The sequence below is a fragment of the Aulonocara stuartgranti genome (genome assembly GCF_965226115.1).
Source record: "Aulonocara stuartgranti genome assembly, chromosome: 3".
NCBI classification, from domain to species: Eukaryota; Metazoa; Chordata; class Actinopteri; order Cichliformes; family Cichlidae; genus Aulonocara; species Aulonocara stuartgranti.
The window spans coordinates 2299862-2323127 of NC_138941.1; the positions used below are offsets into that span (position 1 = coordinate 2299862).

Consider the following 23266-nt stretch of genomic DNA (forward strand, 5'->3'; position numbering starts at 1 on the left):
ATCGTGACCTACCAACTTCTAACCCTGCGAGTCAATCGTGCAGTTTGAGCAGGAGCTGAATAACGTGACTGAAAAAATCACACAGTGTCTGCCCAGCTTTAGGTGTACTGTCGTCCGAGACTTGCACCGCCGTGTCGGCGTTTGTTTCCCTGTTGGCCATGCTTCTTGTTGTGGTCATCTGTTGTCTTCCGGTATTTTCTCCGCAAGCGACCTTTCCTCGACCAATGAGATGAGCAGTAATCTGAATTGTCATACTCGAATTGTCATAAGTGTGCTGTCAGCTCATTGGTCACAAAGCAGGAGAGGGGCTGGGAATTATGTTTTCAAACAAAGCGTTAATTCCATTAAAAGTTATAGACTACTTTTGATTCTCACTGTATTACGGGACAAAGTGCGTCCCTTATTAGCTCAATACGGGACGTGTGCTTTTGTTTCTAAATACGGGACGATTCCGTATTTTAAGGGACGGTTGGCAACCCTACCTGCAGAGCTCTGACGCTAAGCTAGCACACAGCATGCTAACACTAAGCTAACGCTAAGCTAACACTAAGCTAAAGCTAAGCTAACACTAAGCTAACACTAAGAGTTCTTACAGACACGAGTTAAAAAGCTGCTTTTAGTGTGTGATCAGAGTCCAGGACTGAGAGCAGCAGCAGAGCTGATGGATGATGAATTACTGGATGGAAGAAGCTTCTCATTAGCAGTGAATCAGTGTGTGTGCAGTTCTCTGCAAACTCAGCAGCAAGAATTAGTGTGAAGCTTTAACTCTGCTGATCCTCTTTGAATCCTGGATCAGCTGAAATGTTTAAAATGTTGTTCACACGTGTTGGACTGACTGAAGCTTCCAGTCACAGTGAATCAGTGTGTGTCAGTGAATGCATCGTGTGTGTGCTTCAGGCTCCATCTAGTGGCCTGATAGCAGAGCAGCTGATGGCAGCTTCCTCTGCCTCACACTGCTGTCTGACTGCATCCAGCTGACACTGAGATGAAGCAGGAAAGAAGCAGCTGATATTTGGACAGCACACATGATGAAAGGAGGATTTCAGCTGATGTGCACATGAATGATTTGTGTTTCCTCTGCAGGTAGAAAGTGTGTGTGAGCTGAATTGAGCAGCATGGATCAGTGTGAGGACAGAGAGGAGGGAGCCCCTCCCTCTAAAAGCACTCTGTGTGGGGAACATGAGAGCCAGACCAAAGCTCAGAGGTGAGATGACCATCTCTAACTGTCCATGACTCTTCTCCATGTCACAGCTCAGCACTCACATCACTGCTGCATCATTATTCACAGGAAGAAACAAGGAACTAAACGTAAACATGAACCTGAAGCCAGCTGTGTGTCCTTAAGGAGTGACTGGTCTGAAGAGCGCTACATTCATTTTAAAGTCCAGCCTGTGTCTGCTGCAGAGAGGTGAGCTGTTAGCAACATGAACTCTTTGATTAAACTGCTCGATGTTGTTGGATATAAACTACAAACACGTCGTTCCCTCAGTCCCATTTAAACTGTCTTTTAAAACAAGCCTTTGGTTTCTAAACAACTGAAAACCCACTTCAGCAAACAGGAAGTGATCAGAGCGTCCGTCCACTTCCTGTCAGGCCCTGCAAACATTTCATATTGAAGAAAAGTAGTTGATATCTCACATTTTTACTCCACCACATTCAACCATTTTGACATTTTACAGCATGAAACTCTTGTCACATGACTCCTGTTATGTTATAGAGTCATGTGACCACCAGGGAGGGATTTGTATGGATGAAACACATTCAAATCAATCTGATTCATCAATGGAAACATTTTTGGTGTAAATGCAGCAACACTGAAAACGCTGAAGATAAAAACACAACAGATGAAATATGAACAAATCGAGGCTTTGAATACACGTGTGTGTGTTTGAGACACAGAGATAAATGGATTGTGTGTCTGTCCTATTGCTGCATGAGGGTTTTATTGTAGATTTTGTGCGTGTACACTTTTGACCACGAAGGTGTTGAAAGGGCGTAAAACAGTTGGAGGCACCAGAGTGAACACTAGTGCTGTCAGTAGATTAAAACATGACTAATTAATGACACAATCTTCTGTCATTAATCCTGATTAATCACAATTACTTGATCAATAGCTGCAGTTACATTTTTCCAACTTTATATTTAAGCCTGTAACAGACGTTTACACCATATAATGAAGTCAATGCAGAATAAACACAAAGAATGTTAAACGCTTCAATTCAAAGAGACTTTGAATAGTTTTCAGTCTTTAACTCAGCTTCTCTGCTGTAAATACAACTTTGGAACAAACATATATGCTAAAAGCTAAGTGTGCACTAATATATAATAATATATAATCTATATTACTGCTGTTAATGAAAATGTTTAATCAGACTCATCACAGGGTTACTGTGGATTCATTTGGATTAATCACCATTAAACATCATTTTTAATGTAAACGAATCAAAGTTCATTTCATGAGCAAACAGACTCGAGAGAAAAGGGCAAATTTACACACTTAACATGTTTATTGAACATGTAAACATTGATTAACCTCCTGAATGAGCCGACCCCCCCAGGGACAGTCCTGCATGCTAATGATGGGCTCTGCTCTGTACCTGCAGGATTCTGTCAGCCACAAACTCCTCAGCTGATCCTGAATCTGAGCCCATCTGTCAAACAATCATTTTCTTCACAGGTCTGTGGAGGTGGCACTGATCCTGCAGCAGTCTAACACTCTCTGTCACTCTTCTTCAAGTCTTTGACACGAGGAACCAAAACTATGTTATTAACAACACTAACAGGTCTGCAGTTTGTCCACTTGGCAGTTGTGTCATCAGTGCTTTGCATCGTTGTGATATTTTAAGCTGGAAGTGCTTCGGTGAAAAGAAAATTCCTTCTGTCACGATGTGCAGAATCCTTCATGTTGGTCGTTGTTATTTTTTTGAAACATTTCAGGGATTTTGAGTCGTTCTGCTCTCCAGATGTGTCGTGTTAAAGGTTTTTATCATGTTAATCATGATAACAGATGAACCCCTAACCCTACATGTTAATTTTGACAGCACTGGTAAATCCTTTTTAATGTTCTTCTGTCAGATCATTGATTAGACTCGACTCCAAATACGAGACTCAGAAAACTCAAATGAAAACTCAAATCAAAGCAATGAGAAAAGGACTTCTTGTGTTAGAATGAAAACATATGGAAGTGGTCAGGTTTCAAACACTCGTTGAATCTACTGCACAGTTACATTCAGGGACCTGTGGCCTCCTGAGAGCATTAGTTGATGGTTCATCACAGTTTTACCTTCCAGTGAGTGAATTTATCAGTTTGATGAAGTCTCAAAGTTTCCTCTGAGCTTCTGCAGCATCATCACTTCCATCACTGATGAAAGAAAGTTCATAGAAAACAGAAAATATATCTTCAGAATCTGAGAGTCTAAAACTTGACAGACTTGATTCAGATGAAGTTATTTGAGCAGAAACTCCTGGATCTTTATCCTGTGTTGATCTAATCCTTCATGGTTCCTCCACAGAGTGGACCAGCAGAGCTCAGAGGTTCCCAGTGGTCAGTCTGCCCAGCAGCATCAAACACAGCTGGACTCCATATTTATGGTCTGTACATGTACAACAACTACTTTATTATTAATAATAATGCATTTATTTATAGGTCCCTTTCAGAACACCAAGGACTCTGTGGACTAAATGACCAAAAGAAACAAACTTTGAAATCAGACGGTGCAAATGTGATCACAGGGAAACGTTTTAAACATCGAGGCTTTAAACAGAAACCAAAGTGAAACAGTTTGTAGTCGAGATCAGTGGGAATGAAGCTGAATAACTGTTTCTTCAATATCTTTGAGCTCTTAAAAAAGAAAAACTAGCTGAAAGTCTGGCTGCTCTTATGAAAAGTACAGAGAAATTATGGGTCGCTCAACACTTGTGCTCAATATAAGAGTTTAAATAAATCTGAAGAATAACTCAAAATCCTACAATCATACTGAGAAAATCATCTACAGCTAACTATCCAAGTGGATTTGTTTAAGACAGCTCCATCTGCTGGTGGCCCTCTGCAGGTGCATGAAAGGGGCGTGTTTATAGTGAAAGTAGTAGAGAAAGTAAACCCCACGGGAAGGAGGAGGACTCTCAGCAGCTTCCAGCTCATATTCAGACATTTGACTTCTCACTGAAAGCAGCAAGTTTGAGTGTCTTTACCTTAGTTAGAAGAGATAACATGTCAGTAGTAATTAGAGTTGATTGAGCAATGCTGTCCTTATAATGTAGTTTATGATTTTTATACATCTTTTTATGGACAAGTCCAGTTTTTCTGTAGAGCCTCTCAAGTTGGTGACAGCAGCAGTGGAAGTTCACGTGTAAACCAGAGCAGCAAATCAGGTCCAAATGTGTTGTTCACAGTGAGTGGGATCATCATTGGCTGCTATGTTAACCTCCTGCAGCAGGATGTCTTTGGTCAGAGAATGGATAGATCACGAAGTCATTGTTGAGTTTAGGGAGACAGTAGACAGTTGGAGGAGGTTCAGCCAGTTGACACACAGTAGATAAAATAACTGAAGGCAGGAGCAGACACCTGTATGACTTTCCACCTCTCACATAGATTATTTCCCTGGGCAGCGCCACAGGGCTGGTAGATGTAAACAAAGCTGGAGGAGAGGATTTATTCATCTGAGAAAAGTCACAGAGTTGTGTCTTGATGCTCAATCATCCAGGTACGTAAATCCCAAAAAGCTTGATTCTGTTCATCTGGATGTTTTCAGTGGGAGAAACGTTTCATCATCATCAGGTGACTTCTTCAGTCTCAGCTGACTGCAGGTTTCAATCTCATAAACAGGACATTTGTATGACTGAAACCAGCCCACTGAAGGAACAATGGGCTGGGAGGTCAGTTCATTGATCATTGGTACGCATATTGTCAGGACCATTGATCAATGGTTGTTGATCAATGGTCATGAGTCCAGTTCACAGAGAGCTGGGGAATGGCTGCAATCACAGCATGTAAGATGGTGACAGTTGTACCCTTAGGCCCCTCCTCCATTCAGAGATGGTCTTTCCTTTTCACATAAATGGCCTCCTTGACTCCGCCCTCAAACCAGCGTTCACATTTACTCAGGACCTTCTTGATGTGAAGTTCTTCTGCTTCCCTGGCTGCTGTGTCTGTGGGGATGGTGTTTGTTCTGTGTTGTAGTGTCCTGATGACGCCCAGTTTGTGCTCCAGTGGATGATGAGAGTCAAACCTTAAATACTGATCTGTATGTGTAAACAGAGTGAACCTTTAAGACCAGCTGTCTGTACGATCAACTCAGTCACCTGAAACATCTCCAAGTTTCTGGCTTTGATCATCAACCTGTTGGTAGTTCAGCTCTGAACACCAGTGAAATGTTTCTCCCACTGAAATCGCTGCATTCATATGAACAGCATCAACGTTTTGGGATCATGGAGTTGTGGACAAAGTCTCAGTTAATCAGATAAAGTCAAACCTATAATTGGTAAAGAGTTCGTGGATGATATGCCCCTTGATGGTAAAGAAGTGGATGTTGTGTGGACTAAAGTTCAGAGTGGTGGGTCATTCATAAAGTATTCTGTTCCAGCTGCTGGAGGACAACATCATCACTTTTGTGAAGAACGAGCTGAAGAAGATCCAGAAGGCTCTGAATCCAAATAAGCCCCAGTGCTTGGAGTTTCAGAGGGAGGATGATGAGCAGAGGAGAAACAGCAGAGAGGCATTTGTGAAGATCACAGTGGACTTCCTGAGGAGAATGAAGCAGGAGGAGCTGGCTGACCGTCTGCAGAGACGTAAGAGGATTTATCTAAAGATTTAAGCTGCTGGATAAATGAGACACTTGTGACACCATTGTGTTCAGTCATTTCTCAGTGGGTCAGAAATTGTCATCAGCATTTTGTAAAATATGATTGTTAAAGTTGTATTTTTATTATTATTATTCAGAGCTTCAAGCTGCAGTTTGTCATCGTAACCTTAAATCCACCCTGAAGAAGAAGTTCCAGTGTGTGTTTGAGGGCATCGCTAAAGCAGGAAACCCAACCCTCCTGAATCAGATCTACACAGAGCTCTACATCACAGAGGGAGGGACTGCAGAGGTCAATGATGAACATGAGGTCAGACAGATTGAAACAGCATCCAGGAAACCAGACAGACCAGAAACAACCATCAGACAAGAAGACATCTTTAAAGCCTCACCTGGAAGAGATGAACCAATCAGAACAGTGCTGACAAAGGGAGTGGCTGGCATTGGGAAAACAGTCTTAACACAGAAATACAGCCTGGACTGGGCTGAAGACAAAGCCAACCAGGACATCCAGTTCATATTTCCATTCACTTTCAGAGAGCTGAATGTGCTGAAAGAGGAAAAGTTCAGCTTGGTGGGACTTGTTCATCACTTCTTTACTGAAACCAAAGAAGCAGGAATCTGCAGCTTTGAAGACTTCCAGGTTGTGTTCATCTTTGATGGTCTGGATGAGTGTCGACTTCCTCTGGACTTCCACAAAACTACAATCCTAACTGACCCTAGAAAGTCCACCTCAGTGGATGTGCTGCTGATAAACCTCATCAGGGGGAAACTGCTTCCCTCTGCTCGCCTCTGGATAACCACACGACCTGCAGCAGCCAATCAGATCCCTCCTGACTGTGTCGGCATGGTGACAGAGGTCAGAGGGTTCACTGACCCACAGAAGGAGGAGTACTTCAGGAAGAGATTCAGAGATAAGAAGCAGGCCAGCAGGATCATCTCCCACATCAAGACATCACGAAGCCTCCACATCATGTGTCACATCCCAGTCTTCTGCTGGATCACTGCTACAGTTCTGGAGGATGTGCTGGAAACCAGAGAGGGAGGACAGCTGCCCAAGACCCTGACTGAGATGTACATCCACTTCCTGGTGGTTCAGGCCAAAGTGAAGAAGGTCAAGTATGATGGAGGAGCTGAGACAGATCCACACTGGAGTCCAGAGAGCAGGAAGATGATGGAGTCTCTGGGAAAACTGGCTTTTGATCAGCTGCAGAAAGGAAACCTGATCTTCTATGAATCAGACCTGACAGAGTGTGGCATCGATATCAGAGCAGCCTCAGTGTACTCAGGAGTGTTCACACAGATCTTTAAAGAGGAGAGAGGACTGTACCAGGACAAGGTGTTCTGCTTCATCCATCTGAGTGTTCAGGAGTTTCTGGCTGCTCTTCATGTCCATCTGACCTTCAGCAACTCTGGACTCAATCTGCTGGAACAACAACAAACAACCTCCTGGTGGTTTAAACCATCTCTCCACCAGAGTGCTGTGAACAAGGCCTTACAGAGTCCAAATGGACACCTGGACTTGTTCCTCCGCTTCCTCCTGGGTCTTTCACTGCAGACCAATCAGACTCTCCTACGAGGTCTGATGACACAAACAGGAAGTAGCTCACAGACCAATCAGGAAACAGTCCAGTACATCAAGAAGAAGCTCAGTGAGGATCTGTCTGCAGAGAAAAGCATCAATCTGATCCACTGTCTGAATGAACTGAATGATCGTTCTCTAGTGGAGGAGATCCAACAATACAGGACTTCAGGAAGTCTCTCCACAGGTAAACTGTCTCCTGCTCAGTGCTCAGCTCTGACCTTCATGTTACTGTCATCAGAAGAAGATCTGGATGAGTTTGACTTTAAGAAATATTCTGCTTCAGAGGAGGCTCTTCTGAGAATGCTGCCAGTGGTCAAAGCCTCCAATAAAGCTCTGTAAGTAAACATGAACTCATTGCTTAAAATCTTATAATCGATAAAAATCTTAAAACCATGGGAAATAAATCAGAAATGCTGAGTTCAAAGAACAGTTAAAAAACATAAAAATAGTGAATTAAATGATTATCATTCACTCAGTAAATATTTTTTCAGTCCAGCAGGCCGTGTCAGTATTTCTGACACATTTTTGTCTATATCTCTTATCAAAGTACAATCCAGGCCCAGCCAATAAGAACATGAGCTCTGATCCTTCAGCCCCTCTGACAGGTTTATTATCGTCAGCTTGTTCACGTCTCCAAATCCAGCAGTTTGTTTTTTATCTCATTTTCAGTGCACACTCTCCCTTTTTTATTATAAATCTCTGCTGTGACTGTCCTGTTTTCATCCAGGATGGAGGGAAAACTTGGGCTTCCATCCATCCATCCATCTTCATCCGCTTTATCTGAGGCCGGGTCGCGGGGGCAGCAGCCTAAGCAAAGAGGCCCAGACCTCCCTCTCCCCAGCCACCTCCTCCAGCTTATCCGGGGGAATACCAAGGCGTTCCCAGGCCAGCCGAGAGATATAATCTCTCCAGCGTGTCCTGGGTCTGCCCCGGGGCCTCCTCCTGGTGGGACATGCCTGGAACACCTCACCCAGGAGGCGCCCAGGGGGTATCCTTGTCAGATGCCCGAACCACCTCAGCTGGCTCCTTTCGATGTGGAGCAGCAGCGGCTCTACTCTGAGCCCCTCCCGGATGGCCGAACTTCCCACCCTATCTCTAAGGGAGAGGCCAGCCACCCTTCGGAGGAAGCTCATTTCTGCCGCTTGTATCCGCGATCTCGTTCTTTCGGTCACTACCCACAGCTCGTGGCCATAGGTGAGGGTAGGGACGTAGATCGACCGGTAAATTGAGAGCTTCGCTTTTACACTCAGCTCCCTCTTCACCACGACGGACCGGTGCAGCGTCCGCATTACTGCAGCTGCAGCCCCAATCCGTCTGTCGATCTCCGGCTCCCTTCTCCCATCACTCGCGAACAAGACCCCGAGATACTTGAACTCCTCCACTTGGGGCAGGAACTCATCCCCGACCCAGAGTGGGCACTCCACCCTTTTCCGGCTGAGAACCATGGCCTCAGATTTGGAGGTGCTGATCCTCATTCCCGCTGCTTCACACTCGGCTGCGAACCGTTCCAGTGCGAGCTGGAGGCCCTCACCCGATGAAGCCAACAGAACCACATCATCCGCAAAAATCAGAGATGAGATTCTGAGGCCACCAAAGCGAAAGCCCTCCGCCACTTGGCTGCGCCTAGAAATCCTGCCCATAAAAATTATGAACAGAACCGGAGACAAAGGGCAGCCCTGGCGGAGCCCATCACCCACCGGGAACGAGTCCGACTTATTGCCGGCAATGCGAACCAAGCTCTTGCAATGGTTGTATAGGGATCGAATGGCCCGTAGCAATGGGCCAGACACCCCATACTCCCGCAACACCTCCCACAGGACACCCCGAGGGACATGGTCGAATGCCTTCTCCAAGTCCACAAAACACATGTAGACTGGTTGGGCAAACTCCCATGCACCCTCAAGTATCCTCGAGAGGATAAAGAGCTGGTCCAGTGTTCCGCGACCAGGACGAAAACCGCATTGTTCCTCCTGTATCCGAGGTTCGACTAGCGGACGAACTCTCCTTTCCAGCACCCTGGCATAGACTTTCCCAGGGAGGCTGAGGAGTGTGATACCCCTGTAGTTGGAACACACCCTCCGGTCCCCCTTCTTAAAGATGGGGACCACCACCCCGGTCTGCCAGTCCACAGGTACTGCCCCTGATCACCATGCAACATTGCAGAGGCGTGTCAACCAGGACAGCCCTACAACGTCCAAAGCCTTCAGGAACTCGGGGCGGACCTCATCAACACCAGGGGCTCTGCCACCAAGGAGTTGTTTAACTGCTTCAGTGACCTCGCCCCCGGAAATTGGCGGGTCATTCCCCTCATCCCCAGACTTTGCTTCCTCCTCGGAAGACGTGTCAGTGGGATTAAGGAGGTCCTCGAAGTATTCCTTCCACCGCCTAACAATTTTCTCAGTCGACGTCAGCAGCGCTCCGCCAGCACTATACACAGTGCAGGTAGAGCACCGCTTTCCCCTCCTGAGACGCCTGACGGTTTGCCAGAATCTCTTCGAGGCAGTCCGAAAGTCTTTTTCCATGGCCTCTCCGAACTCCTCCCACACCCGAGTTTTTGCTTCAGCCACTGCCCGAGCCACATTCCGCTTGGCCTGTCGATACCTGTAGGCTGCCTCCGGAGTCCCACAGGCTAACCAAGCCCGATAGGACTCCTTCTTCAGCCTGGTGGCTCCCTTCACCTCTGGTGTCCACCATTTGGTTCGGGGATTACCACCACGGCAGGTACCAACCACCTTGCGGCCGCAGCTCAATGCAGCAGCTTTGGCAATGGAGACGCTGAACATGGTCCATTCGGACTCAATGTCCCCAGTCTCCCTCGGAATGCTGTTGAAGCTCTGCCGGAGGTGTGCGTTGAAGATCTCGCAGACTGGGGCCTCTGCTAGACGTTCCCAGCACACCCTCACTACGCGTTTAGGTGCACCAGGTCTGTCCAGCGTCCTCCCCCGCCACCTGATCCAACTCACCACCAGGTGGTGATCAGTTGACAGCTCAGCCCCTCTCTTTACCCGAGTGTCCAGAACATATGATCGCAGGTCTGGTGATACGATTACAAAATCGATCATCGACCTACGGCCTAGAGCGTCCTGGTGCCACGTGCACTTATGGACACTCTTATGTTCGAACAGGGTGTTCATTATGGCCAAACTGTGATTAGCACAGAAGTCCAATAACAAAGCACCGCTCGGGTTCAGATCAGGGAGGCTGTTCCTCCCAATCAAGCCCCTCCAGGTCTCGCTGTCGTTACCCACGTGAGCATTGAAGTCTCCCAGCAGGACAACAGAGTCTCCAGGTGGAGCACCTTCCAGCACCCCCCCCCCCCCCCCTCCAGGGACTCTAGGAACTCTGAACTACCACTCGGCGCATAAGCGCAGATGACAGTCAGGACCCGTTCCCCGACCCTAAGGCGCAGGGAACAAACCCTCTCGTCCACCGGGAAAATCCCCAACGTACCGGCAGCAAGCCGAGGGGATATTAGAATACCCACCCAGCCCGCCGCCTCTCACCAGGGGCAACTCCAGACTGAGACAGAGTCCAGCCCCTCTCCAGGAGACTGGTTCCAGAGCCCAAGCCATGCGTAGAGGTGAGCCCGACTATATCTAGCCGGTACCTCTCAACCTCACGCACTAACTCAGGCTCCTTCCCCACCAGAGAGGTGACATTCCATGTCCCTATTGCCAGTCTTGGCAGCTGGGGGTCAGTCCACCAGGGCCTCCGCTCCTGGCCGCCACCCGGCACACAATGCACCCGACCCCTATGGCGCCTCCTGCGGGTGGTGGGCCTGCGGGAGGATGGGCCCATGTCTCCTCTTCGGGCTGTGCCCGGCCGGGCCCCATGGACTAAGGCCCGGCCACCAGACGCTCGCCCTCGGGCACCCTCCCCGGGCCTGGCTCCAGGGGGGGGCCCTGGTAACCCTATCCCGGGGAGGGTAAACTGTTCTCTCGATATCCTTTTCATAAGGGTCTTCTGAATCGCTCTTTGTCTGGTCCCTCACCCAGGACCAATTTGCCATGGGAGACCCTACCAGGGGGCAAAAGCCCCCAGACAACATAGCCCCTGGGATCCCTGGGACACACAAACCCCTCCACCACGATAAGGTAGCGATTCAAGGAGGAGAACTTGGGCTTCATAATTGAAATTGCCACTCAGGTCCTGTTTCTTGACAGTATTCATATCTAACTGTAAGGCTTCCATAACCAGTGTTCCCACAGAATTACAGTGGGTTCTCTCTGGGTCCTCTACAGTTTCTTCCCACTGTCCACAGACATGCAGTTAGATTACCTGGTGATCTAAACTTCATGCAGGTGTGTGTGTGTGAGAATGGTTGTCTTTCCCTCTGTGGGCTTAGTGGAAGAGACTGGATGGATCTCTGCTTTGTCTTTGATATATCCTGACAGCAAACATTCTCCATGAAGTCTGCATTTCAGCTCATCTCCTTTATACACACCTTTAACAGGAGGAGTTTTATACAGCTAGTGTTTAAAATCCAGTGTTACTCACAGTTAAATAGCATAACAATTACTGAATTAGTAAGATTTTCTAAAATAATTGTTTTAGTTAATATTGTATGATAGTGTACACAGAATTATTAGCTCAGTAGGTAGAGTGGTCGCCCCATGATCATAAGGTCAGGGGTCGAATCCACCGAACAGCTACCTTGATGGTACCCCTGAGCAAGGTACCATCAAGGTACCAATCGTGTGCACTGGACTGGTAGCACTCATAGTGTCATAGGTTGTTTTTTTTTTGTTTTTTTTAAAAGGTTTAACATATAAACAAATTTCATTTGATCACATATATTTTTTGTTTTGTTTTGTTTTTTCCCTTTCTCTCCCAGACTGAGCAGCTGTAACATCTCAGAGGAAGGCTGTGAAAATTTGTTGTCAGTGGTCAGCTCCCAGTCCTGTAGTCTGAGAGAGCTGGACCTGAGTACCAACAGCCTGAAAGCTTCAGCAGTAAAGCTTCTGTCTGCTGCAGTGGAGAGTCCACACGCCAAACTGAATATTCTGAGGTCAGATCAATTTGTATTCTGTTTAGTTCTGTTTGTTTATATGTTTGATGTTTGGTTTTGTTTATATCAACTAACAAAAATAATCAATAATTTAACCAGTAAAGGTAAACTTTATCCAGTTATCCTTGTTCCATAGCATTTTTATTCATTTATAAGTTAAAGTGAACTTATACTAACCTGCTCAGCACAAGACAATAAGCTATTGCACCCTGATTACACTTTAACAACAATCTTTATTCATGTTTTTATCTTCAGACTTAACATCTGTGAACTCTCAGAGGAAAACTGTGAAGCTCTGTCCTCAGTTCTCAGCTCGCAGTCCTCTAGTCTGACAGAGCTGGACCTGAGTATCAGAAAGCTGCAGGATTCAGGAGTGAAGCTTCTGTCTGCTGGACTACAACGTTTAAACTGTAAACTGAATACTCTGAGGTCAGATCAGAAAACATTTAGTTTTTAGAATTATTAATTAAAGTTCATACATATGATGTTGTATCTTAGTATGTTTATGTTTCCTTTAAAAATAGAAAGTCAACATTTAATGTTGTGAAATGTATTAACAAACTCTACATGAGTACTTGTTTTATAGATTGTCTTTTATTTTTCAGACTGAGTGGCTGTAACCTGTCAGAGAGAAGCTGTGAAGCTCTGTGCTCAGTCCTCAGCTCCCAGTCCTCCAGTCTGAGAGAGCTGGACCTGAGTAACTCTGACCTGCAGGATTCAGGAGTGAAGCTTCTGTCCGCTGGACTAAAGAGTTCACAGTGTGCAGTGGAAACTCTCAGGTCAGGATTCAAACTTTTCCACAGATGATCATTTGAAATGTGACTTATATTATTGTATAAACAGGTAACCTTTATACAGCTGTCAAGTGAACTTTTATTTACATTTGAGTGGATAATTGGACTCTGAATTACTTTCAAAAGTAATTGGCGACTACCGATTGGTTTGCTGTTACTTTTTTATTCACAGTACTTACTTAATTTTAAAGGCTGATTTCTCAAAATGAGATGTTTATCTTTTCTTCTACAACACTTGGAGCCACCAAATCTTCTTGCTTCATTTATTCATTACAGTTTGATTTAAAGAATATTAGACTCGTAACATAATAAATACATTTATTTCACTTCTTCTTGAGAGAAAGAAAGGGATGACTGGGTGAGCTCCAGTGGTTCATCCCAGCAGAGAGAGCGGCACACTGGGCTGCAAATGATCACAGTAGTAATAGCCATAGTTTGATAAAACAGGCATTCTTACCCTGTAGATAATACAGGGTTCTGGTGCCGATGTGGGGGAGGGGAGTCGCCCGGTACTAACTACATACTACTAACTACCTCATCCAGATGTCTTCCCTACTAAACCTGATAAGAAGTAACTGCAGTAGCCTTATAGGTCAAATCAGTTTCACCTGTTAACGGTAGCTCCACTATTAATGGTGTCACTTGTTATTTCTGGGATGAGTTTAGTAGCCTGAACAGCTGCTCAAAGGAAAGGTTATTTTCATTATTATTATTTAATTACTAAGTCCGGGGTAACCTGCAAGAGCTGTTTGCACAAAGAATAATACTCAGACTTTTAGGTTTTATCGTTTTACACAAGGTTTAAAAATGAATGTCCACAATTGAATTGCAGAAATTGTTATTGAGCTAATACTGATGTAGTTGTTATCTTTGGTAAGGAGAGGTTGGAGGAAGAATGAGCACAGTCAGGCCTAAAGATGCTCTTAATAATAATAATGGATTGCATTTATATAGTGCTTTTCGAGACCCTCAAAGACCCTTTATAATCCCACTATTCATTCAGTCTCACATTCACACACTGGTGGAGGTAAGCTACAGTTGTAGCCACAGTTGCCTTGGGACAGACTGAGCACCATCGGCCCCACTGGCCAACACCAGTAGGCAGTAGGTGAAGTGTCTTGTGTTCCAAGAACACAACGACCAAGACAGAGAGATCCTACTGGCAACCTTCTGGTTACAAGATGAGCTTCCCAACCCCCAGAACCGCGGTCTTATCCTCCAGTTCTGTGTTGATGATAATCACATAATAGGAGAACAGCTGGGCATCCAGTGGAAGTGTGATGGAAATCAAAATCCTGAATTGGATTCGGTGCGGTTGCGTTACTATTTTTCAACAACCAATCTTATATCAGCTGCATGGAAGTAGCTATAAGTAATCTGGGCGCTACAGCTTTAACCCTTTAAGACTTACCATAGAACCAAGTCCGCCACAGCTTATATTATATTTTTACATGCTGTGGAGCCATTTTTGGGAGCATTTCAAGTTGCTCTACATCAATACAACCATTACAGCCTAAATTTTAATAATATGCATGCATTAAGTGCATAGAAATTACATAAATTGCAAAAAGTGCAATAAACTAAAAAAAAATTGAAAATCGTTTTTGTTTTTTAACATATATTTCTAGTTAGAGAAATTTAAGAGGCTTATCCCTCAAAACTGTAAATACAAAAAAGTTGCACAAAATAGTTTCCCACCACATGAAATTTATTTTGAGTGTCTTCATAGTTTTATTTTTGAAATACACTAATTTCTATACACTGCAGGAAAAACGAAAATAAATATTATAGTGCAAATTTGCAAAAAAGCAGCATATGCATCAAAATAAACTATTTCCAGCAGTGCAATATGAGTCCTAAGCATCCCAGAAACAACTCAGAAAGTCAGAAAGTCAAACATAACTTTAAAAAACACTAGTATAGGGTTATGAGGCCATGATGGTAAAAAATACATTTCTGCAAAAATGACATCACTTCCGGTTTTGGGCAGGTCATGGCGGATATGCGATAGTTCACGCTGATGTCAATTCCAAAGTAGGAAGTGTTACAAACAGCTGATCGGATCGGCAAAGCGTGTTTCTGGAATATTATGTTACGCAAAACAGAGTGTGCCCACTCTGACCGGCTTTAAAGGGTTAAGCAGCTGCATGCACTCCCGCGGACAGCGATCACTTTCTGGCAGACGATCACTTTTTGGCACAACACCTGGAGCTAAGGGGGCAAAACAATCGCATGAGTGCTGCTGTTTGGCTGAGGAAGAATAAAGTATTCATGGTAAGCCAATCACATGACCACTTCAAGATTACAAAGCAACAAGGTGACATATACCAGTTTTTAAATTGTGTTGATAGGTCACATAAAACCAGAGTCATGATAAACAATATATACGCAGCGTTTTTTTCCTCAATAGTTTCGTCACTTTTACTGTCTAAGGACAGCACAGCAAGCACTCTCTGCTTATGAGCAAAAAAACCCCCAAATCATCCCTTTCCTGTTGGTGGAAAAATGAACCATGTCGACCAATCAAAAAAATGATATAGCAACATGACATTTGGTTGTTTAGGAAGAGGGGGAAGTTTTAGGAGTGACGGTGTGAGATGTGAGAGATTTGTGACGTTTAGCGTATTTGGAGTGTGTGCATAGTATGTTGTGTTGTGTAGTTAGTGTGTAGGGGAAAAAAGAACAAAAAAAGTTAGTGTGTAGTGTAGTGGATAGTTTTATGTTGTCTGTCAGAACAATGAGGCAATTGCTGAATGTTAAGTGCCCTGAGGCGACTGTTGTGATTTGGCACTATATAAATAGAGTTGAATTGAATGGAATTGTTACAGGTGCTGCCACAAAACCAGCAAATGCAGATTACAGTGTAAACGGTGTCTCCAGGTAGAAACAGCAGTGATACACCTGCTGCTGTCAGACCTGCAGGTATCAGGCTGTGATGTTCTCCTTTATGGTGGACAGAAATTATTTTTTTGGAGTGGCACAAATAATTTGTGGCATCTTATTTAATGCAGAACAGCTGATTGTTCTGTAAATAGTTTGAAATAGTTATTTTTAAAAAATCAAGGTAAAAGGTAAATTGTTACAAATAACAAAATGGTTGTTTGCAAACCTTGTGTATAGGATTTTAAGGGTGTTCGTCTTGTAACCGGAAGGTTGCCGGTTCGAGCCCCGGCTCGGACAGTCTCGGTCATTGTGTCTTTGGGCAAGACACTTCACCTAGCGCCTACTGGTGATGGCCAGAGGGGCCGATGGTGCGATATGGCAGCCTCGCTTCTGTCAGTCTGCCCCAGGGCAGCTGTGGCTACAACTGTAATTGCCTCCACCAGTGTGTGAATGTGAGAGTGAATGAATAGTGGCATTGTAAAGCACTTTAAGGCCCGAAAAGCGCTATATAAATGCAATCCATTATTATTATTATTATTATTATTATTATTAAAATATTATTAAAATATTAAAATTATTAGATTTCAAGTTAATGATTTATTAAACATGTTTGTGGTTGTAACAGTAAAAAATATAACTTTTTCTACTCATATTGTTTTTTGTCTGATTTTAGGTCAATTGTGTTAATACAGTATGTCAAAATGAAAACATAACTGTAAATTCAGACACGTGAGGTTGTGCTGAAAAGAATGATACCAAACAGGCAAAGTAAATAGTTTTTAAAGGTGGAATATAGAGGTCAAATCAAAAGTAGTTAAAAATGGCCAATTATACCCTGGACCCCAGAGGGTTGAACATTTTTTTTAAAGTAACGCAATAGTTACTTTTCAAGTAATTAATTACTTTTAGTAACTGACTTACAATATTTTAACTCTAAGTAACTACGTAGAGTTAACTATAGTTAGTAGTATAGTTACTAGAGATGGCACGATACCACTTTTTTATGTCCGATACCGATACCGATATCATAAATTTGGATATCTGCCGATACCGATATGAATCCGATATAATGTTTTTTAATCAACAAAACTGTTTTTTTAAATATCTTGCTGCATTTTGTATAAGTTCATACTAAAGTTTAAAACAACAACTACACTAAAGCTATTCTGTTATACCTGTATGCAAAAAAAAATATTTCATAGTTCAGCAATACTGATCAATCTAATAAACTTAAACCTACACCATCCTCCCTATTCTGGTATTTTAAAGAGTACTTAGCGTAAATATTAAGCAACCTAACTAATAGGGTTCCAACTCCCAGCAACAACAAAAATAAATAAATAAAAAATAGGGAACCACCCCTCACGCTCCACCTCATGATGCTTAATCGACGTAATCAACCTTAATTTGATGCATTGTGAAAAAAAATGCACAGAAATCAATTATTTTTCAAGAAATATTAAATAGATTCAACATCTTTCTTCAACAAAATTGCAGACTGCACAGATGGTACCTTCCCAAAGGAAAAAGTACTATAGCTTACTAGGGTATATATATTAGACTTAATAGTCACTATATACAGTAATTGACTGCTATTCCTTTTACATCAAATTAAAACTTTGGGTGTCAGATAATTATTTATTAAAAGCTAGACATTTTAAATGAGAATAAGAAAGAAAAGTATGTCTTTGTGCCCCCTTTTCCCTGTTAATGCCCTATCGGCCCCCCTGGCTAAACTTTGCTAGATCCGCCCCTGCACAGTTACCAGCGTCAGCTACGTAGAAAAAGATCCTGGTGTAGAAAGTAATATTAAATAAATTCTAACAACAGCTGATCAAGCTTAAACGTGCTGCTGTTGTTCAGCCGCTGGTTTCCTCTTTCTGGTGCAAAGTGGGCCAAAAACAAACAAGAGAGACGGACTCGCGACAGAAAAGCCGATCAGCTGATCATTAAGCAGTTTCATGATTGAAGTAGCAGCAAGAAGAGGCAGTCGTTTGTTAAGCTTAACGCAGGAATGCTTTACAAACATTCAGAGATGGACTTACACACTTGCTTTACTTCTCTCGGGATAACTTTGTCGGAGATGAAATGCCAGGTTGCTAGCGAAGCTCCAAATGCTATCCAGACCACCGACAGGTCCCGCATGCCACAGCCACTGCTCCGACGTGCTAACGTTCTGAGGTGAGTTACGGCGTGTTGCAAGTTTTGTGAGGTGCTTTCGTGATATTTAATGGATCGGATTACATTTTTTATTTTTCTCCGATATCCGATCCAGTAATTTAGGTCAGTATCGGACCGATACCGATACGTAATATCGGATCGGTCCATCTCTAATAGTTACTAGTTACTTCTTGGTAACTACTAACTATAATTACTTGTTCAAAGTCACTTGCCCAACACTGATCCCAAACCATCTCCACTGGGTTTAGGTCAGGTGACTGTATCCTCACTACAGACCGAATAAATCACCTGAATTTGGAAGTCTGCCTCCGTGTTCTTTAACCGGAGCACACCCACCGTACCTGGCCACTCTAAATCAGCTAAACTCCTGGAGACAACACTTTGTCCATTTTATTTAGACACAGCGGCACCTCTGAAGCAAAGTGTTGTCCATTCTTCAAATTTCTATCCCTGGATAAATGAAAATACTCAAAATTTCAAGAGATATTCTGTCAAGTTAGAACGTTTATGGAAGGCTTCCAAGCTTGAGGTTCATCGAGTACATCTCAAGGAATCAATATCCTCACTTAACAACATGATAAAAAAGCTGGAACTGAATAGTTTTCAAATCTAATGGCTTCAGAAAAGAACCAAAGTATTGTTTGATACAATTATGAAAATTGTCTCTCCTGATATTCCTCGTGTACCAGTCTATACTAAATCTGATTGTAATGAATCATTGAACGAACGTGGAAAAAACAGTTGCAGAACAACTTAACGACTTTCTGGAGAAAAACAGTGTTCTGGACATTTTCCAGTCTGGTTTCTGTAAACTGTCCTCCACTGAGATGGCTTAACTTAAAGTGTGTGGTGACATTCTGATGGCAGCAGACTCTGGAGAGTGCACTGAGTTGGATGTCTCCTCTGCTTTTGATACTGTTGATCACAGCATCATGATAAATAGGCTGAAGGACTTGTTCAGGATTACTGGTGTTGCTTTAAAATGGTTTGTCGTATCTACTGTATCTGAGAGATCTTTGACTGTCTGTATGAATCATGTGTTGTCTGAAACATCCGTTCTGCCTTCTGGGGTACCTCAAGGATCTGTTTTAGGCCCGATTCTCTTTTTGGTTTATATACGTCCTCTAGGCCACAGGTGACAAACGCCAGGCCTCGAGGGCTGGTGTCCTGCAGTTTTTAGATGTTTCCTTGATCCATCACATCTGATTTAAATGGTTAAATTCCTCCTCAACACGTCCTGAGGTTCTCCAGAGGCCTGGTAATGAATTTGATTCAGGTGTGCTGACCCAGGGTTAGACCTAAAACCTGCAGGACACCGGCCCTCGAGGCCTGGAGTTCCCCACCCCTGCTCTAGGCCAAATTATCAGATATTACAATAATATTTCTTATCATCTCTACGCTGATGACATTCAGACATTAAGTTATACTGTTCTTTCAAAGATTCTCAGTTTGATACATTTTCTTGTTTAAATAATTGTCTTTCAGGAATCAAATAATTGTGAAACTTCAACTTTCTCCAGTTTAATACGGATAAAACAGAAACTTTGATCATTGCTCCTGATCACATGTCTTCAGAAATTAGGCAGCAGATCAGTTTTTAGGTCCTTCCATTAAATCGAGTCTCAGAAACTTAGGTGTTATTTTCGACAGTTCAATGTTGCTTGAGAAACTCTCTAAACAACTGTTTCAAAACTGTTTTTATCATCCAAGAAACATTTCTAAACTCAGACTGGTGTCAAAGGCAGAACTTGAGATGATTCTTCATGCTTTTATCTCTACTCACTTGGAGTATTGTAATGGTCTTTTTACTTGTCTCAACAAATCAGCTCTGGAGCTTCACACTGTACAGAATGCTGCGGCGAGACTTTTAACTGGCACAAACAAGAGGTCACACATTACTCCAGTTTTGGCTTCTCTTCATTGGTTGCCACTAAATTTTAGGGTTCATTTTAACATTATACTCATAACTTTTAGAGCTGTACATGGTGAAGCTCCTCAGTGCATCTCTGACCTGTTGAAACCTCATGCTTCATACCGAGCACTTAGGTCTTTAGGTCAGAGGTCACTATTGGTCCCACAGACTCGGTTCAACACACGTGGGGATCGAGCTTTTCAGGCACCGAGGCTGTGGAACTCCCTGCTGTTATCTTTATGCTGTCTAGACTCCACTGACTCTTTGAAAAAGCAGATGAAGACATTTCTATACAAACGAGATTATGTGCTATATAAATATATTCTACTTACTTACTTGAATAATAGTTCATTTATGAATATTTTTTTATTAAAATATTTATTTTCTTTACTTTATCACCCAATTAAATTATAATTCTGTAAATAAGGGTGATAGTGTGGCCTGTGTAGGTTGTCTTCAGGTTCTCTGCTTCCTCCCACAGTCCAAAAACATGCATGCTGGGTTAACTGGAGTGATTGTGAGCATAAATGCATAAGTGTTTACCTGGCTACATCACCGTGGTTACTGATGCTGAACCTATAACCTGGTCTGGATCAGGTTATATTCAGAGTGTGTGTTTTAAAATTGACTGAAGTGCCTCGTTTTCACTGAGCCTTTCATTTACAGAAAGCTTTAAGTGTGATATAGATTCAGTCATATCTGACTAATGTCAGTGAGTGAGGCCGAGCTGTAAAGTCACATTTCTGCTAATTAGCACACCAGCTAACTAGCACACCGGCTATCTAGCAAACCAGCTAAGTAGCAGACCAGCTAACTAGCGAACCGGCTAACTAGCACACTGGCTAACTAGCACACCAGCTGACTAGCGAACCGGCTAAATAGCACACCGGCTAACTAGCACACCAGCTAACTAGCAGACCAGCTAACTGCAGCCACAGGCTGAAGGACGATTAAATGTAGTGGAGATATCAGGGATTACACTGGTGTGTCCGATTCACTCTTTAGCACTCCAGTCACTCTGGTGTGTCAGCCAGAGCACCACTGAAGGCCCAGCGTGTGGAATAAGGAGCTTAAGGTTTGGTTTGAGGCACTTTATTCTTTCACTGATTGATTCTTGCGGCTGTGATCACGTGTGTGGTTTCTTACAAAAAGGAAGTACACAATACAAATACATGACAAATAAGATGAATAGATAAGTTACATATCCAGTTATATGCATACGTCAGTATAGCTAACATAACCATATATAAGGTCAAAGATCACAGTACTATAATGCAGTAATGTTAAACACAAAGGTGTATATCTACATAAATCTGTCCTATCAGTGATCAGAGTACTGTAGTATACTTCTACTACTTACACTATACAAACTAAACTGCATTAGTGTGACTTTAAGTTACCATCAGTACAGACGAACTGATGGTAGTTGGACAAAATAAAGGCATTGCAATTATTGTGAAGGGCTTCCGGTTAAAGTAAGATCAGCTGATTACCTCATAACAAATTGTTTGCTATAGAATGCAGCTCCCACTCTTCATTAATATCATGTACTATAACTCCCAGGTCTACAGAGAGACCAACAGCTGGTGCACGTTGTAACGCTGTGGCTTTCATAGTCTCTCCTTTTTCTACAGCTCATGTGTTCTTCTTGTGATGGTGTGTCTTGAGGGAGGCTCATACATGCCGTCATTTGTTGATCCTAAGAACGTTCCTCAGACCGACTTCTTCAACAACACTAATTGGCCTGAAGTTTGTAGCTACTCACTTCACTGTGGTGTTTGTTAGCTTGTCTTTCTTTGGTTTTATCCTGACTCCTCCCACTAGCTGAATCTACGTAGTCTGCCCAAGCCTCCCAACTCTGTTTGTTTGGGTGGTTTGTTTGCTGCCATCAACAGCGTGTAATGCATTTAAGTGATACTTCAGACTTGAAGTACTCCGACGATAAAAAACTCAACTTTGCTTAAAAATAACTTTAGTTGTATCAACACTGCCCTCTGGAATAATTAGACTTTGGTGACAAACTGATGTGATCTCCATGTTTCCTTTGTTGGACTGTGGGCGAGTGTCAGAACTGAATGTACTGAGTAACATGTGGAGTTTAAATATGTGTCAGTTCCAGTTTTAGAGCTCTAAAGTGCAGCTATCATGTTAGGAATATGTTAGGAATAGACAGGAACACTGAGCACACTGAGGTCAAATCTTTATTTATCCAGTTCATCTGTAGGCTGAGCTCAGTCCATCCATTTAGTGAAATGATGTTTAAAGGTCTCCTTGTTCTGTGAGCGTGCACAGATCCTGAAGCAGAAAGCCTGGGTTAACAGAGAAATGATCATCACTGTGATGATGCTCACCATCTCTGACTGGGATTTGAGGTTTTGTCAAAGCAGCAAAGAAAGCCTGGCTATGTTGGACTGGGTGTGGAAGCAGCTCCCAGTTTGAGTTCAGGAGACAGACACCCTCTCTACTTTGACGATCAGCTTCAAACTTTCCTTTTTGATAAAACTTATAGTTAGAGCTGGATCAGGTTACCCTGAACCATCACTTAGTTATGCTGCTATAGAGATGGATAACAGATGGATTGTTGTTTTGTGTGTCTGCAGTCTGTCAGGCTGTCTGATCACAGAGGAAGGCTGTACTTCTCTGGCCTCAGCTCTGACCTCCAACCCCTCCCATCTGAGAGAGCTGGACCTGAGCTACAATCATCCAGGTGACTCAGGAATGAAGCTTCTGTCGGCTGGACTGAAGGATCCAGGCTGGAGACTGGACACTCTCAGGTATGGAGAGAATGTCTGATATAGGAGGAAGAGCTGGAATCATTTCCTGTGTCTTTCACTCACTTCCTGTTTGTTTCCTGCAGATGAGACATGAACAATCACACATGCAGGAATATTTTCAGGGACAGACACACTAGTCTAGCTGGATAGTACATGGATATTTATGTAGGGGGTCTTCAAGGAGTCTGTTTGCAGGAACATTAATGATAACTGATAAGTCATGTTGAGAGTTTCATTAAAAGTAGACTTACAGTTAGGTAATATTTGGACAGAGACAACATTTTGTAACTTTAGATACAAGTATCAGCCATGTGTGTGTTTCCCATGCTGT

At 43.2% G+C, this 23266-nt stretch overlaps 2 protein-coding genes across 3 annotated transcripts in view; both read left to right on the forward strand.

Annotated features, from left to right (window-relative positions):
* The window catches only part of LOC309702293 (uncharacterized protein), a 202675-nt gene that overhangs the window by 47229 nt on the left and 132180 nt on the right, over positions 1-23266 (forward strand). The gene's annotated exons all lie outside the window — the stretch shown is intronic.
* Positions 1090-23069, forward strand: LOC309700375 (NACHT, LRR and PYD domains-containing protein 12-like). Its single transcript, XM_082523895.1, has 10 exons — positions 1090-1204; positions 1289-1408; positions 3513-3591; positions 5583-5787; positions 5939-7718; positions 8111-8594; positions 12225-12518; positions 12567-12812; positions 13010-13170; positions 22762-23069. The coding sequence occupies exons 1-10, from the start codon at positions 1116-1118 to the stop codon at positions 22952-22954; spliced, it is 3651 nt and encodes a 1216-aa protein (XP_082380021.1). The 5' UTR covers positions 1090-1115; the 3' UTR covers positions 22955-23069.